Here is a 17,262-nt window from a genome sequence, read left to right on the forward strand (position 1 = left end):
GGTTATTAAATTCTCAAAATAATAAAACTTAAAAAGGCAAATTGCATTTAAGGTCACTAAATTATTACTAAAGTTATATTTTGATCATTTAACTTTTAAAATTTACAAAATGATAATTAAATTATTCAAAAGTTTTTATTTAAATCGTTGGGTTGTTAAAATCACTATTATATGACCTTCTCTATTCATACCACTAGCACCAATTGAAAGCTCTCATTTCATTTCTTTTCTACAGTTCAGTTTTTTTCATGGAACGACTTTGAACATAATGAATTTGCATATTAAAATTCTAACAACTTTCTTTTTTAATCTCCGACACTGACTATCAAATCGGCTTGAATTTAAAGTGTGTTCTTCTACTTGCCTATAAATATTAATCCACCGTACTGATCGTCGAATTGTCACTTATAAACTTAATAGCCCAGTAAAACTTTTGAATAATTCAGTAATTTAAATGAAAACTTTCGATTAATTCAATGACCATTTTATAATTTTTTAAAATTAAATGATCAAAACATAAATTTATTAATAATTTAGTATGGTCTAAAAATTAAAAAAATCGTTAGTATTTTTTTCCTACCGGGTATTTATAATATATATTTTTATATAAATATATAATTTTTATTTGTAAATAAAATTTAAGAGAAGATCCACTTTTATTTATTTTTTAAAGAAAAATAAAGAAAATCTAGGAACATTAGAAACAACATAAACATGCAAAACTAATAAGTAGGTCCCTCACCATTTATTTGATTTTTAAAATTTTATTCTTTAAAAAATATTAATATGTATCTCTATATAACTATATATATAAAGGAGGGTCCAAACTTACAAGTGGCATCCCAAACCATGGTTTTCTTTTCTTTTCCATTCTATTGGTCAAATTTCAATTTTAATCCCTTTAATATATGTTTAAATTTGATATTTAATCTCTATACTTTAATTTTTAATATATATTAGTTTGTATATTTTTTATAATATTATTAATTAGTTTAAATAAATAATAAACTTTTTAGTTAAAACATTATAGGATTATATATAATTTAAATACTTTAAAAGTCTTAAAGACTAACACGCCATTTCCTTTTTCTTTTTCTTTTTTTAGGTTTGCATTGGCATTACTTTTTTTTTTTTGCAATTTTAGAAATAATGATTAAATTTTAATTTTGATATTTCTATTATGCCTGAATTTCAGTAAGCATTAATTTTTAATTTGAATGCCCTAAGATTTTAGATACAAATATGTATCTTTCTTTTTTTTTAGGTTTGCCTTACTGTTTTCTTTTTTGTTGTTTTTTACATTAAGATAATGGTTAAATTTTAGTTTCGGCTTTATAGTATGCTAAAACTTGAGATTTAATCTATATAATTTATTTTTGACATAATTTGATCTTCTTCTTTTATAATGTTCTAAATATTTAATATTGTTAATTATTTCAATCAAGATATTTACCTTGATTTTTCTTAGGAACAATATTCCAATAAAAAATTATTTTATCATGACGAGTTCTAATAAATATTTTCAAGAAAAAAATCAATATTAATTTTATTTTCACACGATTACCAAGTGATTTTTTTAATTTTAAAATGTCACATTAGTAAATTTAATAGAATATTTTTAATCTAGTTAACAATTTGACCTAAATTTTTAAACCTGAAAAGTAAATAGTTTAAATTTTTGAAACTAAAAGTAGATTAAAATATATTTTAATCTTCAAAATTGTACTCTATAATTTGACACAAACAAATATCCAATCCAAGGCGAAGCGAGGGAATCATACTAATTATATTTTATAATAATAAAAAAAAACATTCATTATACATTGAATAACAATTTTTTTCTGATTATTCATTTTATATAATTATATTATATAAAATATTAATTTTATAAATTCCATCCTTCTTGATTTGGATTTGGGCTTTTTTTGGGCCTTGTCTTGTACGGGGCTTGCCCTTATTTGTACCATTCTCCGTAATGGAATTTTTTATTTGAAAAAAAAAAGTTATAATTTATAAATATAACTTTATTATTACCTTGATAATCATAGTTTTAATCTTTCTACTATCTTTAAATTTAAGATTATATATACACACTTTAATTTAATATAATTTGATCGAATTTAAATAATTAACATTGTTAATATTCTTATTAATATAAAACATACATTTTTCTTTAAAATTTTTCTTTCAAACAAAATTTCATGTCAACACGATGAAATAAGATTTGTAATAAAAATGTACTATTATATTATTAAAGAAAAAGAAATAATACATAATTAAATGTAAAAATTCAATATGCTCTTTCAAAAGACTTAGAGAGAGAGAGGGGCTTAATTACCTATTGGTGATACATCTTTCAAAGATATTGTTTGGGTAACTTGACTTGGAAGTAAAGAAGCTTATACTCTCTCTGTTTATACATAATTTGGCAAACTCTCTCTTAGATTATTAATTTCATATTTTTATTTCAGTAAACTTAATTCTCTTCTTTAGTTTTCATATTTTTTTTGTTGGAAAATATGGATATTACATATATAATAATAGTAATTACATGTTATTATTTATTATCATAAAATATTAGAGTAAATTAAAAGTGATATAATTTAGTTAAGGTTTATTGGGCTTTAGTTATTAAATAAGGTATGGGACAAATATGTGTAGATATTCTAGTAAAAAATTTCTAATTGATGATGGGCTGATTAGAAATTAGGGTTAATGTGCAAAAGTTATATATTAGGGTTATAATTTCCAAATTATACATATATAACTTTTCCGATATCCCATCCTTAGAAAAGAGAAAGTCACTTTCTCACTTTCTCTAAATTGCTTATGTGCTAATTTGGAAGATCAAAACCATAAGATTGAAGATTTCAAGGAATCAATGGATTCAAATACACTTCCGCATTTAGTTTTATTCTTGATGATTTTACATAGCAAATCTTGATTTATTAAGTTTTGTATAAGAATTTTAAGGTTCTCATTTTTTTCTTTATGCTTGTAGCTTAATAATTCCGAGAAAAAAGATGATGGATTTCCTTAGGCCAGAAGATTTTAAGAATATAAACTTCGATCCCAAATGGAGTGTTTTTGATTATTTGTTAGAGATTATGAGAGTTGATCAAGAGAATTTGAAAGAACGAAATTTCAAAATCAAGAATTTTGAAAAGAAAAGTCATGGTTTTGGGTGTGGAAGCTTCATGCAAGAGAAGAGTTTTAACAACAATGATAGATTGAGAAGGAAATGCCAATTCATGGAAGAAAATATCAACAAGAGATCCATTGTCTCTTATCCACCACCATTGTTGTCTGAAAGCTTGAAACAACAGGATCGAATTATTTTTTGGTGATACAAAACAACTATTTTATATCGATGTGAACTCTCAAGCAAGTCGATTTTTTATATCATTTTCGCAACTCAAATCCCATGAGTTTCTCAACGAGTCCGAAACTAAGCAATTGAAGGCTAATAAAGAAGCCATTAAAGCTCATTTGTTGGAACCAAATAGAAGAAACTGAAATCAACTTTAATAGGTGGGATATAAGTAAAAGTTCAATGTATGTCATTACAATTCATTGGAATTTTATCGTGAACAACAACCTATTGAGAAAAATGGAGATCACATGTATAATAAGAATAATTATAATGTTAGCTTAAATTAAAAGTTATTAAATAAAGTATGAGTTAAACTTGTGTGTCTTAAGGTTATTATCTCAAATTACATATAAATAACTTTGCTGACATCTCATTTTTAAAAAAAGAGAGTCACTATTCTCTAAAATACTTGTGCGTCAACTTGGAAGGTCAAAATCACGAGATTTCAAGACCTCAAGATATCAATGGATTCAAGATCACAACCACGAGAATTCAAAACTACGAGATTTCTGAGCCATATCATGTCGAATCATTGAGATTTGATTAAATTTTTATTTTTTTTTTGGCATGATTCATTCATAAAATTTCATAGATTTGATATTTTGATTTCGCATTTTGGTTAATTGAGATTTATGATAGAAGTTGTAGGGTTTTGATTTCCAATATTAAAACTAAGTGATTTTCGATTGTTTTGAATGTATATATAATTGAATGAGAATTCAATTTTAGAGATTCTCTATTAATATGTTACAGATTGCTATGACTTTAAGAATCAACTTAAAGAGAAATCAACTCAAGTTCCGTTAATTAAAAGAAAAATCGATTGTGATGGTGATTGGGTTTCGTTATAAAACTATACATTTTGTTATTTATTTTTAGTATACAGTTAAGTTTGATACAAATTGTATATTTGTATTATATTTAATTTTGATTTTTTTAACTTTAATTTTATTATAGGTTCTTATTATATTTGTTCTTTTTGATACAATGCCTAGAACTATCCATAGCCCCTCCTCAACCCTTAAATAGGAAAATAATACACTTCAAAGCACTCAACAACCCACGTCCTCCTGTGCTGGCAACAATACAACTAAGAAAAATTATATGCATTTGAAACAGAAGCAGTGTGGTTTATGGAATAAAGCATGAATAGGATGTTTTTGAATCCATAAAAAAAATTATGATTTTAAGTTTTATGTGTATTTATGTTAAGATTATTGATTTTTTTTATGAATTCAATTATAATTTTCTGTCAAATTGGTTTGATGGATATTTATTGAAGTTGTTATATTTCTGATATGAATACATATTCAATTTTTGGGTGCTTTACACAAATTCATGTTGATCATGATATGTGTTTAAAGAATTTGATTTTAAGTTTGGTTTTGAATTTTAGTTGTAAAAAAATAATAGTTGCTTGTTTAAGTATTAAAAAAAACAGTTAAAAGTTAAGGTTTTCGATTTCTGATTGCATCATTTAAACAACTTTATTTTGGGTTATTTTGGAAACTGTAGTGTGATCAGAAATTTAAGCTTTGATCTTTGATTGTTACGGAAATTTCAAATTTAAATATTGGTATGTTTATATATATATTTTTAAATAACTTAATTAACACACATCCCAAACTATTCAGTGAAGCGTCACTATAAACCACATAGTCTTTTCCCAATTCAGGTAAAGTTAGAATCAGTAATTCGGTCAACATCACTTTTAGCATTTCAAAACTCTCCTGACACTGATCGTTCCACACAAATGGCACATTCTTTTGTAGCAACTTCGTCATTAGCGTAGCTATTTTGGAAAACTCATTTACGAATCTTCGAAAATAACCGGCTAAATTAAGGAAACTCCAGATCTCTAACACATTTTTCGATGCTTTCCACTAGAGGATAACTTCGACCTTTTTTGGATCAACTCAGATTCCCTCACTTGAAATAACATGCCCCAAAAATACAACCTTGGATAATCAAAATTCACATTTACTGAGTTTCTCGAAAAGTTGCTTTTCCTGCAAAACTTGTAAAACAATTTTGAGATATTTATCATGTTCAGCTTCCGATGTTAAGTATATCAGGATATCATCAATGAATGCTACTACGAAGTGATCCAAATAAGGCTGGAATATGCGATTCATGAGAATATGAATGTCGCAAGAGCGTTTTTTAGTTCGAAAGGCATCACCAAAAATTCATAGTTACCATATCACATGTGAAATGTTATTTTCGATACTTCACTATCTTTTACTTTTAGCTGGTAATATCCTGATCTCAAGTCAATCTTAGGAAAGATAGATGCACCCTTCAACTAGCCAAACAGATCGTTAATACACGACAAGGGGCAACAGTTTTTGATTGCCAGCTTTTTAACTACCGATAATCAATGTAAAGTCGTATCAACTCGTCTTTCTTTTTGACAAATAGCACTAGAGCTCCTCAAGGCGACATACTAGGATGTATAAAACCTCGATCCAGTAAATCTTGCAACTGTATTTTTAATTCTAAAATCTTATGCAACAAACATATTATCACATGTATAATATCATGTCAATATGTTATTTCCTCGTAATATTAAAATAATGACTATGTTATTTTAGTTAATGGGCTATATGACTGAAATTTAAAATTTCGAATAATAAAAGAATTAAATTTTGTGTATAAAAAAATAAATGAGGTTTTGAAGTGTAAAATAAAAAGATGAATAAACTCGAGATAAAAGGATATTATTAATATATTTGAGTCAATTTTATTTTTAAATTTGGTTAATTTTAATTTTTATGTTTTTTTTTTAATTTTGAAATTTTAATCTTAACCAAATTATAATTGTTAAATTTGTTTGACAATGTACTATAAAGTTGTAGAGTGTTATATTAAATTATATTTGATTGATTTCTGTGTTTTTAATATGTTATAATTTTTGTGTCTTTTATTTTAATTTATTTGACATTAAGTTGAAAAAAATATTCTCTTAAATATAAGCTAAATGGAAGATTTAATCTTAATCATTAAATATTAGGGTAACCTACATCATTAGTTATTAAATTATGGGTAAGTTTTCATTTTGATCACTTAATTTGAAAAGTTACAAATTGGTCACTAAACTATTCTAAAGTTTTCATTTAAATCATTAAACTATTTAAAAATTTTTATTTAAGTCCATGAGCTATTAATTTTTTTTTTAAAAGTTCTACCATTGAGCTCCAAGCGACAATTCAACAATCAATATGGTGGATCAATACCCATCGACGAGTAGAAAAACATACTTTAGCTCTAAGTCAATCTAACAGTCAATGTAATTGTTAGAATTAAGTGACCCAAATTCTTATTTAAATAAAATACGATGGAAAATAAAATAAAAGTAAAATCCATATAGAACTAGACTTCTTTTATTTTATTTTAGAATAAGGTTTTTAAACCTTATTAAACTCCATCTATTTTATATTGATTAGGATAAGGTGTTTCAATCCTACTAGAATATGGCTTTGCAAGCCTATAAATAGACATAGTCTATTCCTCTTGTATTCAATTCAAATTTTTCGACATACTGAATTTTCTTCTCCTCTGCCAGTGGTTTTTTCCCGAAAGGGTTTCCACGTAAAATTTGTGTGTTCTTTATTTTATTTATTTTATTTTATTTTATTTTTCACAGTAGGAGATCAGAGAAAGAAGCTATTTGAATTTTCATTCGTAGATTCATGATGTCCAAAGTTGTTTTATGAAAAAAACTAAACTGTAGAAAAAAAGGGAAAAGAGAGCTTAGTATTCACGCTTTTACTTTTAAGAGTTTATTCTCTTTATTTTTTTTCGAATTTATAAATTCAAGTCAAATTGTTAATACCATTAAATTCTTCTGTTAAATTTTGTTGGAGTTATATTTTGAATTTTTTGTAAAAAATACATTGTAATGGACATGAATTTAGCATATAAATTTCAACGGTGTTAACAACTCACAAAAATTGCATCATCATTTTAATCAAAATAAAGTATTTGGGCTAACCATAATCATTGTAAAAGTTGATATATCAAATTATGTTAAGAAAAGTATAAAGATTAAATTTTAAATTTGAGCATAATATAGTGACCAAAATTGAAATTCAACCATAATGATATAATTTGTAAAAATAAAATACGGTGTCATGCCACTTTGCCATATTCATGGTCTCTTTTTTTTTCTTTTTTCTTTTTCTTTTTTTTTGTTTTTGTTTTTGTTAAAACATTCAAATATAATTAAAAAATTAATTTTAACCTTTAAACTATAAATAACTTTTTTATTCTTAAATTATGTCCACATTTAAAGGATATGATAGTAACAAAATAAGATAGCTATCACGTATAAAAATATAAATTATTTAAATTAATTAATGCCATTGTAAAGCAAACGACCCAATTATGTTAAATAAAAATATTAATATTAAATATCAAATAGGAGTATAGTAGAAAAATCAAAATTACGGTTTTACTATTATTTTATAATGACTAAAAAGGAGGGAAAACAATGTCATTAGTTAGTTCAAATAATTAACACCGTTAATAATTTTGGTAGTTGATAATGATTTTAAAAAAACATATTCCAACTCATCATGTCAAAATAATATTTATGTTAGAATAGTATTTTTTTTAAATCTACATAAAAAAGTTAATAACAGTAGTCAACAATATTGATTATTTAAACTAAATATTATAAAAAAAGGCTAAATTATCGTAGAATTTCAAGTATAAAGATTAAATCTTAATTTTAGGCCTAGAATAGGGACCAAAAATGATATTTGACCATTTTTTATGAAATGCAAAAAAAATGACCAAGACATGTGGCAATGTAAGAGGGTATTTTTGACCTTAAATATATATTTAGGTTATAGATAGACCTGCTCATGTGGCCCGACCCGAAGGCCCACCCCAAATGTGGCAGGATTTTAGCAAACATATAGGCCCAAAAAATGGGCTTAGACAAAAAAATGAGATCCATTAAAAAAATGAGTCGGACCTCAAGTAAGGCATTTTTGCCCTGGCCCAGCCCGACCCGAATTCACTAAATGACAAAAAAATCTGCTCCTTTTTTTTTAATGTTATTTTCTTGTTGCTTTCTCCCTATTTTGCTACCATTTTACTATTATGTTGCTACTATTTTTTTGTTATTGTTTAGACATTGTATAAAACTTACTTTATTGTTAATTTTGTTTTTATTTTAAAGGCATTTGTTAATTTTGTTATTATTTTAGAGGCATTTACTTGTTAAGTTGCATCTATCTTAGTATTATTTAAGTCTACATATTTTTTAAAAATTATTTCCAATTTGTTAGGAAATATTTATTTTGATGTTTTTAGCATTTTTATATATTATATATATTTAAAAATTATATAAAAATAATATAAAAAATTAATACATGCGGGCCGGGCCGGGCCAGGCCAGACCTAAGTTTTAGCATTTTTATTAAGTTCGGGCTTGGGCAAAATTTTAAGCCCATTTTTTGGGTCGGTTCAGGCCTAATAAATGGGCCTAAATTTTTAGTTGAGTCCAGCCCGAACCTGGCCTGGCCCATGAACACCTCTAGTTATAGATACTTTAAAATATTAAAATTATATAATAATTAATGTAATAAAATTTATAATATTTAATCTTTCAAAAGAATTATAATATTTTAAAATAATTATGACAAATAAAAAAATGATGAGATAAATATCAAATATATACATGAAGTTTATTTCAATATGTAATTTGATACATAAATTTTGAGTTAGTGTAATTATAGACATGAAATTTGAATTGTAGTTCATATATATATATAATTTTTATTTTGATTCAACTGAATGCATTTAAATAAATAAATCATATATTTATTTTCATATTGGATTAATATAATTATTTATATATGTAATAGATCAATATAAAATGATATTAATTTGATAATATTTTTAATAATTTATGAAAATTAAAAATCATATAAAAATTTTCTGTAAAAAATTACATAAAATCAAAGTTTATATATAATATTACACAATAAATTAAAATTTAAAAGGATAATTTTGATATTTATCCGTTATGAAAAAAATTATATTAAGTAAATGATTTTTGCCAATAATATTAATATACTAAAAGTAAGCGAACGGCTAGTCTCCCACAAGCGTCGGCTAAGTAATTGCCCGCCATGCGCATAAGAACCCCAATCCTCCCTCGGAAAAATCCCCGTCATCTTTCTACACTTACGACGATCAATCTCGACAACGATATCAATAATTGCCTCCAAAAAACCCGCTTTAACGAACCCCAAAAGCTCTTTCACCAAACCCCAATTGCCGGAAACATCTTCTCATGGAACGCAATGATGAAGCCTAATCTTGAAAATGGCCAGACTGAACATGCCCAGGAACTGTTCGATGAAGTGTCGCTTAAAACCCCCGCTTCTTGGAACACATTTTTATCGAGCTTAAACAAGATCCAAAACCCAGAGGTAGTCTATAAAGGCTTTCTAGAGATGGGTAGAGTTGGTTTTAAACCGAAAGAGTCCACCATCTCGACTTTAGTCAGTGCGGTTTCTGAAACAAAGTTCAACGTATTGGTACCGCAAGTTCATGCACTTGTTGTTTGTTTGGGGCTTAATATGAGCATGTTTGTGGGGCCTGTGTTGATGAAATGGTACTCGCGAATGGGGGATGTAGAGGGACTGGGAAGAGTGTTTGATGAGATTTTGGTAAAGAATGTTGCTTGTTGGAATGCTTTGGTTTCAGGGTATATGGAAGTAGGGTATTTTAAGCAGGCTCGTAGGGTATTTGATAAGATGCCAGAGAGGGATATTGTTTCTTGGACTTCTTTGATTGATGGGTACATTAGGAATAAGTGGGTTAATAAAGCTAGGTCTATGTTTAATAAGATGAACCAGAAGAATGTGGTTTCTTGGACTGTGATGATCAACGGATATGTGCAAAACGAGAGGTTTCGGGAGGCGTTGAAGCTGTTTGTTTTGATGTTAAGATCTGATACGAGGCCTAATCAGTTTACTTTTTCAAATGTCTTGGATGCATGTGCTGGATGTTCATACCTTATTACCGGCCTACAAGTCCATTCATGTATCCTAAAGTTTGGGATACCGCAGGATTTAGTATTGTCTGCTTCCCTAGTCGATATGTATGCAAAATGTACGAACATCGATGCTGCATTTTGTGTATTCGAGTCCATGCAGGAGAAGAATTTGGTATCATGGAATTCCTTGATAGGAGGTTACGCAAGACAAGGACTTGGAAGAAGAGCGTTGCAGGAATTTGATAGGATGATTAGCACTGGTATCAACCCGAATAAGGTTACAATGTTTAACGTTTTATTAGCATGCAGGGGTAGTGGATTGGTCAAAGAAGGTGAAAGACACTTCAACTCAATGGTCTGCAAGTACGGCATACAACCAGGGTTGGAACATTATGCCTGTATGATGGAGATATATGGGAAAGCAGGTCAGTTGGGTAAGGCTGAGACATTAATCAAGGGGATGATTTTGAAGTTCGATGTTGTTCTTTGGGGTGCATTTCTTAGAGCCTTTTATTTATACTCCGGTTTGGAACCTCCGGAATTCGCCACAGAAGGTATTTTAAAATTGAAAACTGATTATCCTGCAGTTTATGCAGCGTTTAGAAAGATACATGGTGGAACAGGGAAACGGAGTGGTGTAATAGAATTTAGACCATCGAAGGAGATGAAACAAAGGAGGAATATCGCAAAGCAGAAGGCTCTTAGTCAGATTGAATCTCCGGTGGAAGTCAAATGAATTGAAATACCTCGACACTCGTTAATACAATAATGCTTCTTAGCTGCAAATCTTTAGCCTGACTGTTTGACTAGTATAGCCGTTTCGACGTGGCATCTGCTTTTTTATAAATGATGTCTTGATTCGTGAAGAGTTGGTATACAGATTACGATGGCCGAAATCACAGGGCTCGACAAATGAGAATGATGAATAGAATAAAGGGTTCTTGATTCCTTGTTCTTCAATTTCGCAAGAACCCCATTGTGACATGAAACATCAAGAATGTTTTCAACACTGGCTCGTTGCATATAGTTGCAAATTGGTTGTTACGTCACACTTCAAGCATGTTTTAAAATCTATTGGTTATAATTTATAATCAATGACTTGGAATATATGTATATCTTGAGAATTTTTTCCGCTATAATGAGGCGAAGCACATTATAGAATGATTTAGAGAAGGATGTTTTCACGGTAAAAATGATTATGGTTCATGGTCTGCGATTACAAGGTGCAGATGTGAGAGGCAAGTGGGCAGGGAGTTATTGTATTTCTTTAGTATCATTTATTCTTTTGATCCTATTATGTACCCAAAAAGACAGGAGGAATGCATAAACGTTTTTCAGCATAGTGGGATTGTTTTGATCCGTGTTCTCTCTATTGACAAAGTCTTCGATGTTTATTTTATGGTTCATGAAGACTAGATTTTTTAGGGTTCGTAGTTGTCCCTTTTAATAATGTCATCTTTTCTTCAGATGCACTAAATCTTCAAGTTGTCACAAAAGATCCTATTTATCTCTAAAAGAGAAATACCGGTATGTTAAAATGAATGTTATTGGCTATTCAGACAACCTAAAAATATTGCAGCAGAAGAAGTTTTGGTTGTTTGGTTTTTACACGCAGCAAGCAAACTTGGTAAATGTCTAGAGATTTCCATAGCCGAAGGATTATATTCTTCTGGATCTATTATGCATCAAATACAAGCCTGTAAATTACACATACTTGTCTTGCATAAGAACAGCAGGCAAAAATATGATCTGTATTCTCGTTCTGTGTTGCATAATTTGCAGGCAAGCTACACTTGTTGGAAGTATTACTGCCAACCATGAAACAAGAGAGATGCCTAGGAATGGATGGTCCTCCCCATACAGCCTTGTGCCAGGGCACCTTAGATTGCTTTTGTTTCATGCCTTGTAATTACCCGAGGCACACCAACTTGTAGCATCAGGTCTCTCAGTTTGAGAAGCTTCTTCCAACTCCAGCTATGTCCTTGAGTTGGCTCTGCTCCAAAAACTAACACTGTTTAGGTCATACGCTTCTAACCAAGCCACCCATAGTGAACCAGTTTGCACTTTGCACCAAAACTAGCCAAAAAATTCTAAGCATGCAAGCACTATTCCATAAAATCAGATCTTCAACCCCAAATCCTTCCTTTCCAACTTACTGTAGCCCCCCTTGCTGAGCCTTCATTGTCTTTCAACACCGAGGAAGTAGAACCCTTTGTAAAGATCAAAAGATCGTTTGCAAAGAAGATATGAGTAAATTGCAACGTTTTATATCTCGGGTGAAAATAAAAAAAAAAATTGTATCTTCCAGCTTTGTTCAAGAGGGTTGATAAATCATTCATGCCAATAATGAATAGGTAGCTCCTTTCCCTGCAGAGAAATACCCAACTAATCATCCATTCCATTCAAAGCAATTGAGAACTTTGAATGCGAAACACAGCCTCAAATCCATTCAATAAACATCTTTGGGAAGTACTCCCAACTAAGGGAATCAAAGATTTTCCTTGGATCAACTTTTAAACCACATCTTGGGGGAAGATCCTTACTCCCATGCCCATAATCCAATTCCATAAATGCACTCTATATAGATGGCCGAGTCCTCTTCATTCTATTTGTGGGAATCTTCATAATGCACATACAAAAAGTAGTAGGACAATAAATAGGCCTAAAAATCCATAACCAATCTTGGGTTAGGGACTTTGACTTATATCAATTTAAATCCAATCAAATTCTTCAGAATCATCCCCCTTTTATTTCGCATTCGCAGCTTAAGTTCTTCAAATTAAGTCCTCACGAAGTCGAATTATTTCATATTTTATTCACTTCAGGCTTGAATAACATTTCCAGATACAAATAACTTCTCATTTAAAACTTGAAACTGTTCAAATTTTGAATCAATTTAGATACAGCGTGATTGAAACTCATATTTGGGAATTGATTGAATCAGGTTTTCCTTCACAGATCAGGAATCAGCAGGAGAAAATTTATCACAAGGGTAATGAGTATTAAAAAGAAACAAAATCATGCTCGTTTCTTCGTTCTTCAAAGATCATTTCAAGTGTTCCTTAAATGATTAAAAAAGAAGGTTAAAAGAACAAATTTGGAGTGCTAGTACAAAATACAAGATAGCTAGGGGAAGAAGTTCCACATGATGTTACAAGAAATTTTTGCTTCTTCCAATTTATCAACTAACATACTACGTAATAACTCCCAAATAGCACCGTTGAAGAAAAATTCATGTCAAAACAACTTGTATGGTCGTAGCACTTCATCTCCTGTTTCGACTCTCCTCCCGATCCTTCTCCTTTTTTCTGTAAAGCTTTTCGAGGACTCGCTTTGCCTCACACTGTGGGAAGTTTTCGAGATCATAATAATGTGGTGCTATATCAACTAACCTGTATCCATCAAAAGAGTGCATATGTAAATTAACGATCTATTGAACAAAACTAATCTCGGGGTTTCTCAATTCATGTATCATGAACCCACACAAACCATAAGAAAGGAGAGACTAACCATTCACCACGAATATCTGTCACAGTACGAATAAAATTCCGGCTTGTCAGGACATACTCGTTGTAGATGACCCACTCTGGCTTGTGATCCAGGCAATTTGATGGATGCAAGTGCACCACCTGTAAAATAAATAATACAATACACAGTTACATTCCACGCATGCACCTCCAAAATGAGAAAAAACTTCACCAAGAAAGAAAGCCTGATCCAGAAACAGAGAACTATTTATATGGACCTGGTTGTCTTTAACTGTCAAGTAGTGCCCCGTGCGCTCCAGATGAGCTACCTGCATGAAATACCCGGCAAGCATGGCCTTTCTAATGTTGACATAGTAGTCACGGCTGTTGAAATCAGTGCTGCACAGCTTGAGATTAAACCTGGACATAATGCGCACGAGCTGTTGTCTAACATTATCAGCAGCCTTCAGCGCTCTATGGTTGATGAAATTCTCATAGCACCAAGATTGATCCTCGTCTGCAGTTTTGATATATTATAACTCTTAGGTAATTGCCATCAGAAAATAAATCTGTGTTGTTTTTGGGGGAAAAAGGATGAAGTACTTACTGTTTTGTTTGTAAGCATGGTACACGTTCAAAAGAGTGAGATGATCACCATCGATATGCCCAAACCGAGCTTTTGCTTCATCTGCAGCTTTTTGTGCCTCCCTAGGCCGTACAAAGCAATTGGGTACTAAAGAAAGAATTGAGTTATCACAGAAGAGGCCCATGGTAGGTCAGCAGAGGCATACAGGCAAGGCGACACCATTTGCTTCATGAGAGAATACTGAGAAACTGAAACTATCTGCATCAGCACTTGCTTAGAAATCCTATGGTGCATGCCAACAGGGGCATGGAACCCAGACAAGACAGTTGCTGATGACAACCTAAGACACATTCCAGCTTAACTGTATCAATGCATACAAGCATATGCATGTAAACAGTTAAACACCTAGTGTTGTGCACTAGCCGAAGTGCAAACACTCTTTCAGATAGGGACGATATCAAACAAGATATAGCCCCAGGACAACTTCCTAAGACCTGACTCAACAGAAACACAAAGCATGCTAGAAAACAAATAGAAGTACCTGAAAGCATGGCAGCAACTGAAAGAATCTCATTTGAACAGTTGAACTCAGAACTAACTACGAGCATCTTCGACATTTGAGGATCCAAGGGGAATTCACTCATGATCTCACCCAACTTTGTTAAGTTACCCTCATCATCCAATGCTCCCAAGTAATTCAACACTTCCAATGCACGCATCAATGTCTCCGGAGCAGGTGGGTCCATAAAATCAAAATGTACCAGATCATCAATTCCTAGTTTCTTCAAGGTGAGAACTGTATTTGCAAGGTTTGAACGTAATATTTCAGGATAGGTCTGCGGCTGGAGATCATTATTAAAACTCTTCTCAGTGTAGAGCCTGAAGCATTTCCCAGGTTGTGTTCTTCCAGCACGTCCAGATCTTTGATGTGCACTTGCCTTTGATATAGGAGATACCAATAAGGACTCAACACGCACTCGTGGGTTATAAACTTTTTGTTTAGAAAACCCAGGGTCAATAACATAAACAATGCCATCAATAGTCAAGGAAGTTTCGGCAATGTTTGTAGACACCACAATCTTCCTTCCAGGAGGGCCACCCTCCTTCACGGGAGGTGGAGCAGGCTCAAAAATCTTCTGCTGCATTGCTGGTGGAAGAGTTGAATATAGAGGCACTACTTTAACAGGACCTACTTGATCCCCCATGTTTCCTACTTCTTTCGTTATTTTGCGACAGGCATCTTCGATCTCCTCCTCTCCAGTTAGGAAAACAAGTATATCACCAGGAGGTTCACACATGTGTATCTGCACAACAGTCCGTATCGCAGCCTCCAAGTAATCCCTTTCAGGTTCCTGAGTGTAGAATATCTCCACAGGGTGAAGCCTACCTGGAACCTTCATAAGTGGTGCACCATTAAAATAACCCTGAAACTTTTCAGCCTCTAGTGTAGCACTCATAACAACAAGCTTAAGGTCAGGTCGATTCTTTAAAACTTCTTTCAGAAGCCCAAACAGCACATCTGTAGCCAAAGTTCTTTCATGAGCTTCATCGAGAATAATCACTTTATATCTTTCTAAAAGAGGATCTGTCATCGCTTCCCTTAAAAGCATACCATCTGTTAAATACCTGTCATACAACAAAAACAAAATAACCTTAATCGTCTCCTATTCATATCCATTTCTATACCATTAATACCAAATAAAAATCAGTAAAAGTCAAAGCTTACTTCAAAACAGTCCTTGCACTACTGCAATCCTCGAAACGAATACTATAACCCACCTCCTCTCCAATAGTCACATCCATTTCTTCAGCAACACGACGCGAAACAGACATGGCAGCCACTCTTCGAGGCTGGGTACAAGCAATCATCATTTTCCTACGTTTATCCGGAGTTTCTATATCAACGGCGTCCAATACAAACTGAGGAATCTGCATAACACCAAAAAAAAACCCTAAAATGTAACTACCTATATTTTTTTCCTCAAAAACAGAAAGCCCACAACAATTGTTCATAGATAGTAAATCAAATTTCAATTTTTCAAAAACACACAGCTGAAAAAAGTACTAACCTGAGTAGTTTTACCGCTACCGGTTTCACCGACCAAGATAAGGGTTTGATTCGCCCTCAATACTTGCAAAAACTCTTCTTTTTGTTGCCAAACGGGGAGGGTTTTCCTCTTCTCCAAAATATCGTAATACCTTTGAGAATAAGGCCGTCCATTCCACTTGTTGATCGAGCTGTTAGCGTTCGTCTCCGTTAAACCTAAACCGTTCGATTTCGCGATCTTAGCCGATGGCTCGTCCACTACATCAAACAAGCTCACCTTCCTTTTTCTCTCCGTACCCATTCAAAACTCTACAATTTATGAATTTGATTGGGTCGGTTGATTAAGAGCTCCTCTATTAAAAAAAGAGGGGAAATATGAAACCCTAGAAGTGGAAATCAGGTTTGGGTAAAAGAGGGAGGCTAGGGTATTTTGATTCTCGGTTATTTATATTTAATTATTTTAATATTTACGAAAATATCACTACTTGCTTGCTTGACTGCAAAGATAGAAGTAGAACTTTCTAGATTTACTAATTGGTCCCTAGTATTTGATTTATTTACTTACAGACCTACAACTTCGGTTGAGCCCAATTCTCCATATTTTTTATTACGTTGGGCTTTTGAAGACCCCAGTTTGTTTGGATAAAAATGCAATTTTTTGTTTTTTTAGAATCTTCAACCACCCCTCAAACTCAACAAACTCACTATTGTGGTGCTTATGAAACTGTCAATATGGCAGCGGGGGTTACCGCTACTGGAGGGGCCATGTATAAG

At 31.5% G+C, this 17,262-nt stretch overlaps 2 protein-coding genes across 4 annotated transcripts; one reads left to right on the forward strand and one right to left on the reverse strand.

The window, feature by feature from the left end:
• The first annotated feature begins 9,516 nt into the window (after window positions 1–9,516).
• LOC107952235 (pentatricopeptide repeat-containing protein At2g13600) lies at window positions 9,517–11,124 on the forward strand. The gene has a single exon (XM_016887504.1). It carries the CDS (start codon window positions 9,517–9,519, stop codon window positions 11,122–11,124), a length of 1,608 nt encoding a protein of 535 aa, XP_016742993.1.
• A 2,266-nt stretch (window positions 11,125–13,390) lies between these two features.
• On the reverse strand, window positions 13,391–16,960 carry LOC107951302 (probable pre-mRNA-splicing factor ATP-dependent RNA helicase DEAH2). Of its 3 annotated transcripts, XM_041082908.1 has the most exons (7): window positions 16,511–16,960; window positions 16,168–16,370; window positions 14,983–16,067; window positions 14,463–14,588; window positions 14,134–14,372; window positions 13,899–14,017; window positions 13,391–13,780 (listed from the first exon to the last, which is right to left on the reverse strand). In XM_041082908.1, exons 1-7 carry the CDS (start codon window positions 16,787–16,789, stop codon window positions 13,654–13,656), a joined length of 2,178 nt encoding a protein of 725 aa, XP_040938842.1. In that variant the 5' UTR covers window positions 16,790–16,960; the 3' UTR covers window positions 13,391–13,653. The 3 variants fall into 3 exon arrangements, with proteins under 3 accessions (XP_040938842.1, XP_040938844.1, XP_040938843.1); XM_041082910.1 differs by lacking the exons at window positions 13,391–13,780; window positions 13,899–14,017; window positions 14,134–14,372 and having other exon boundaries at window positions 14,474–14,681; window positions 16,511–16,952; XM_041082909.1 differs by lacking the exons at window positions 13,391–13,780; window positions 13,899–14,017; window positions 14,134–14,372 and having other exon boundaries at window positions 14,474–14,689; window positions 16,511–16,952.
• Between the last annotated feature and the right edge of the window lie 302 nt (window positions 16,961–17,262).

Source organism: Gossypium hirsutum, chromosome A12 (genome assembly GCF_007990345.1).
Source record: "Gossypium hirsutum isolate 1008001.06 chromosome A12, Gossypium_hirsutum_v2.1, whole genome shotgun sequence".
Lineage (NCBI taxonomy): Eukaryota > Viridiplantae > Streptophyta > Magnoliopsida > Malvales > Malvaceae > Gossypium > Gossypium hirsutum.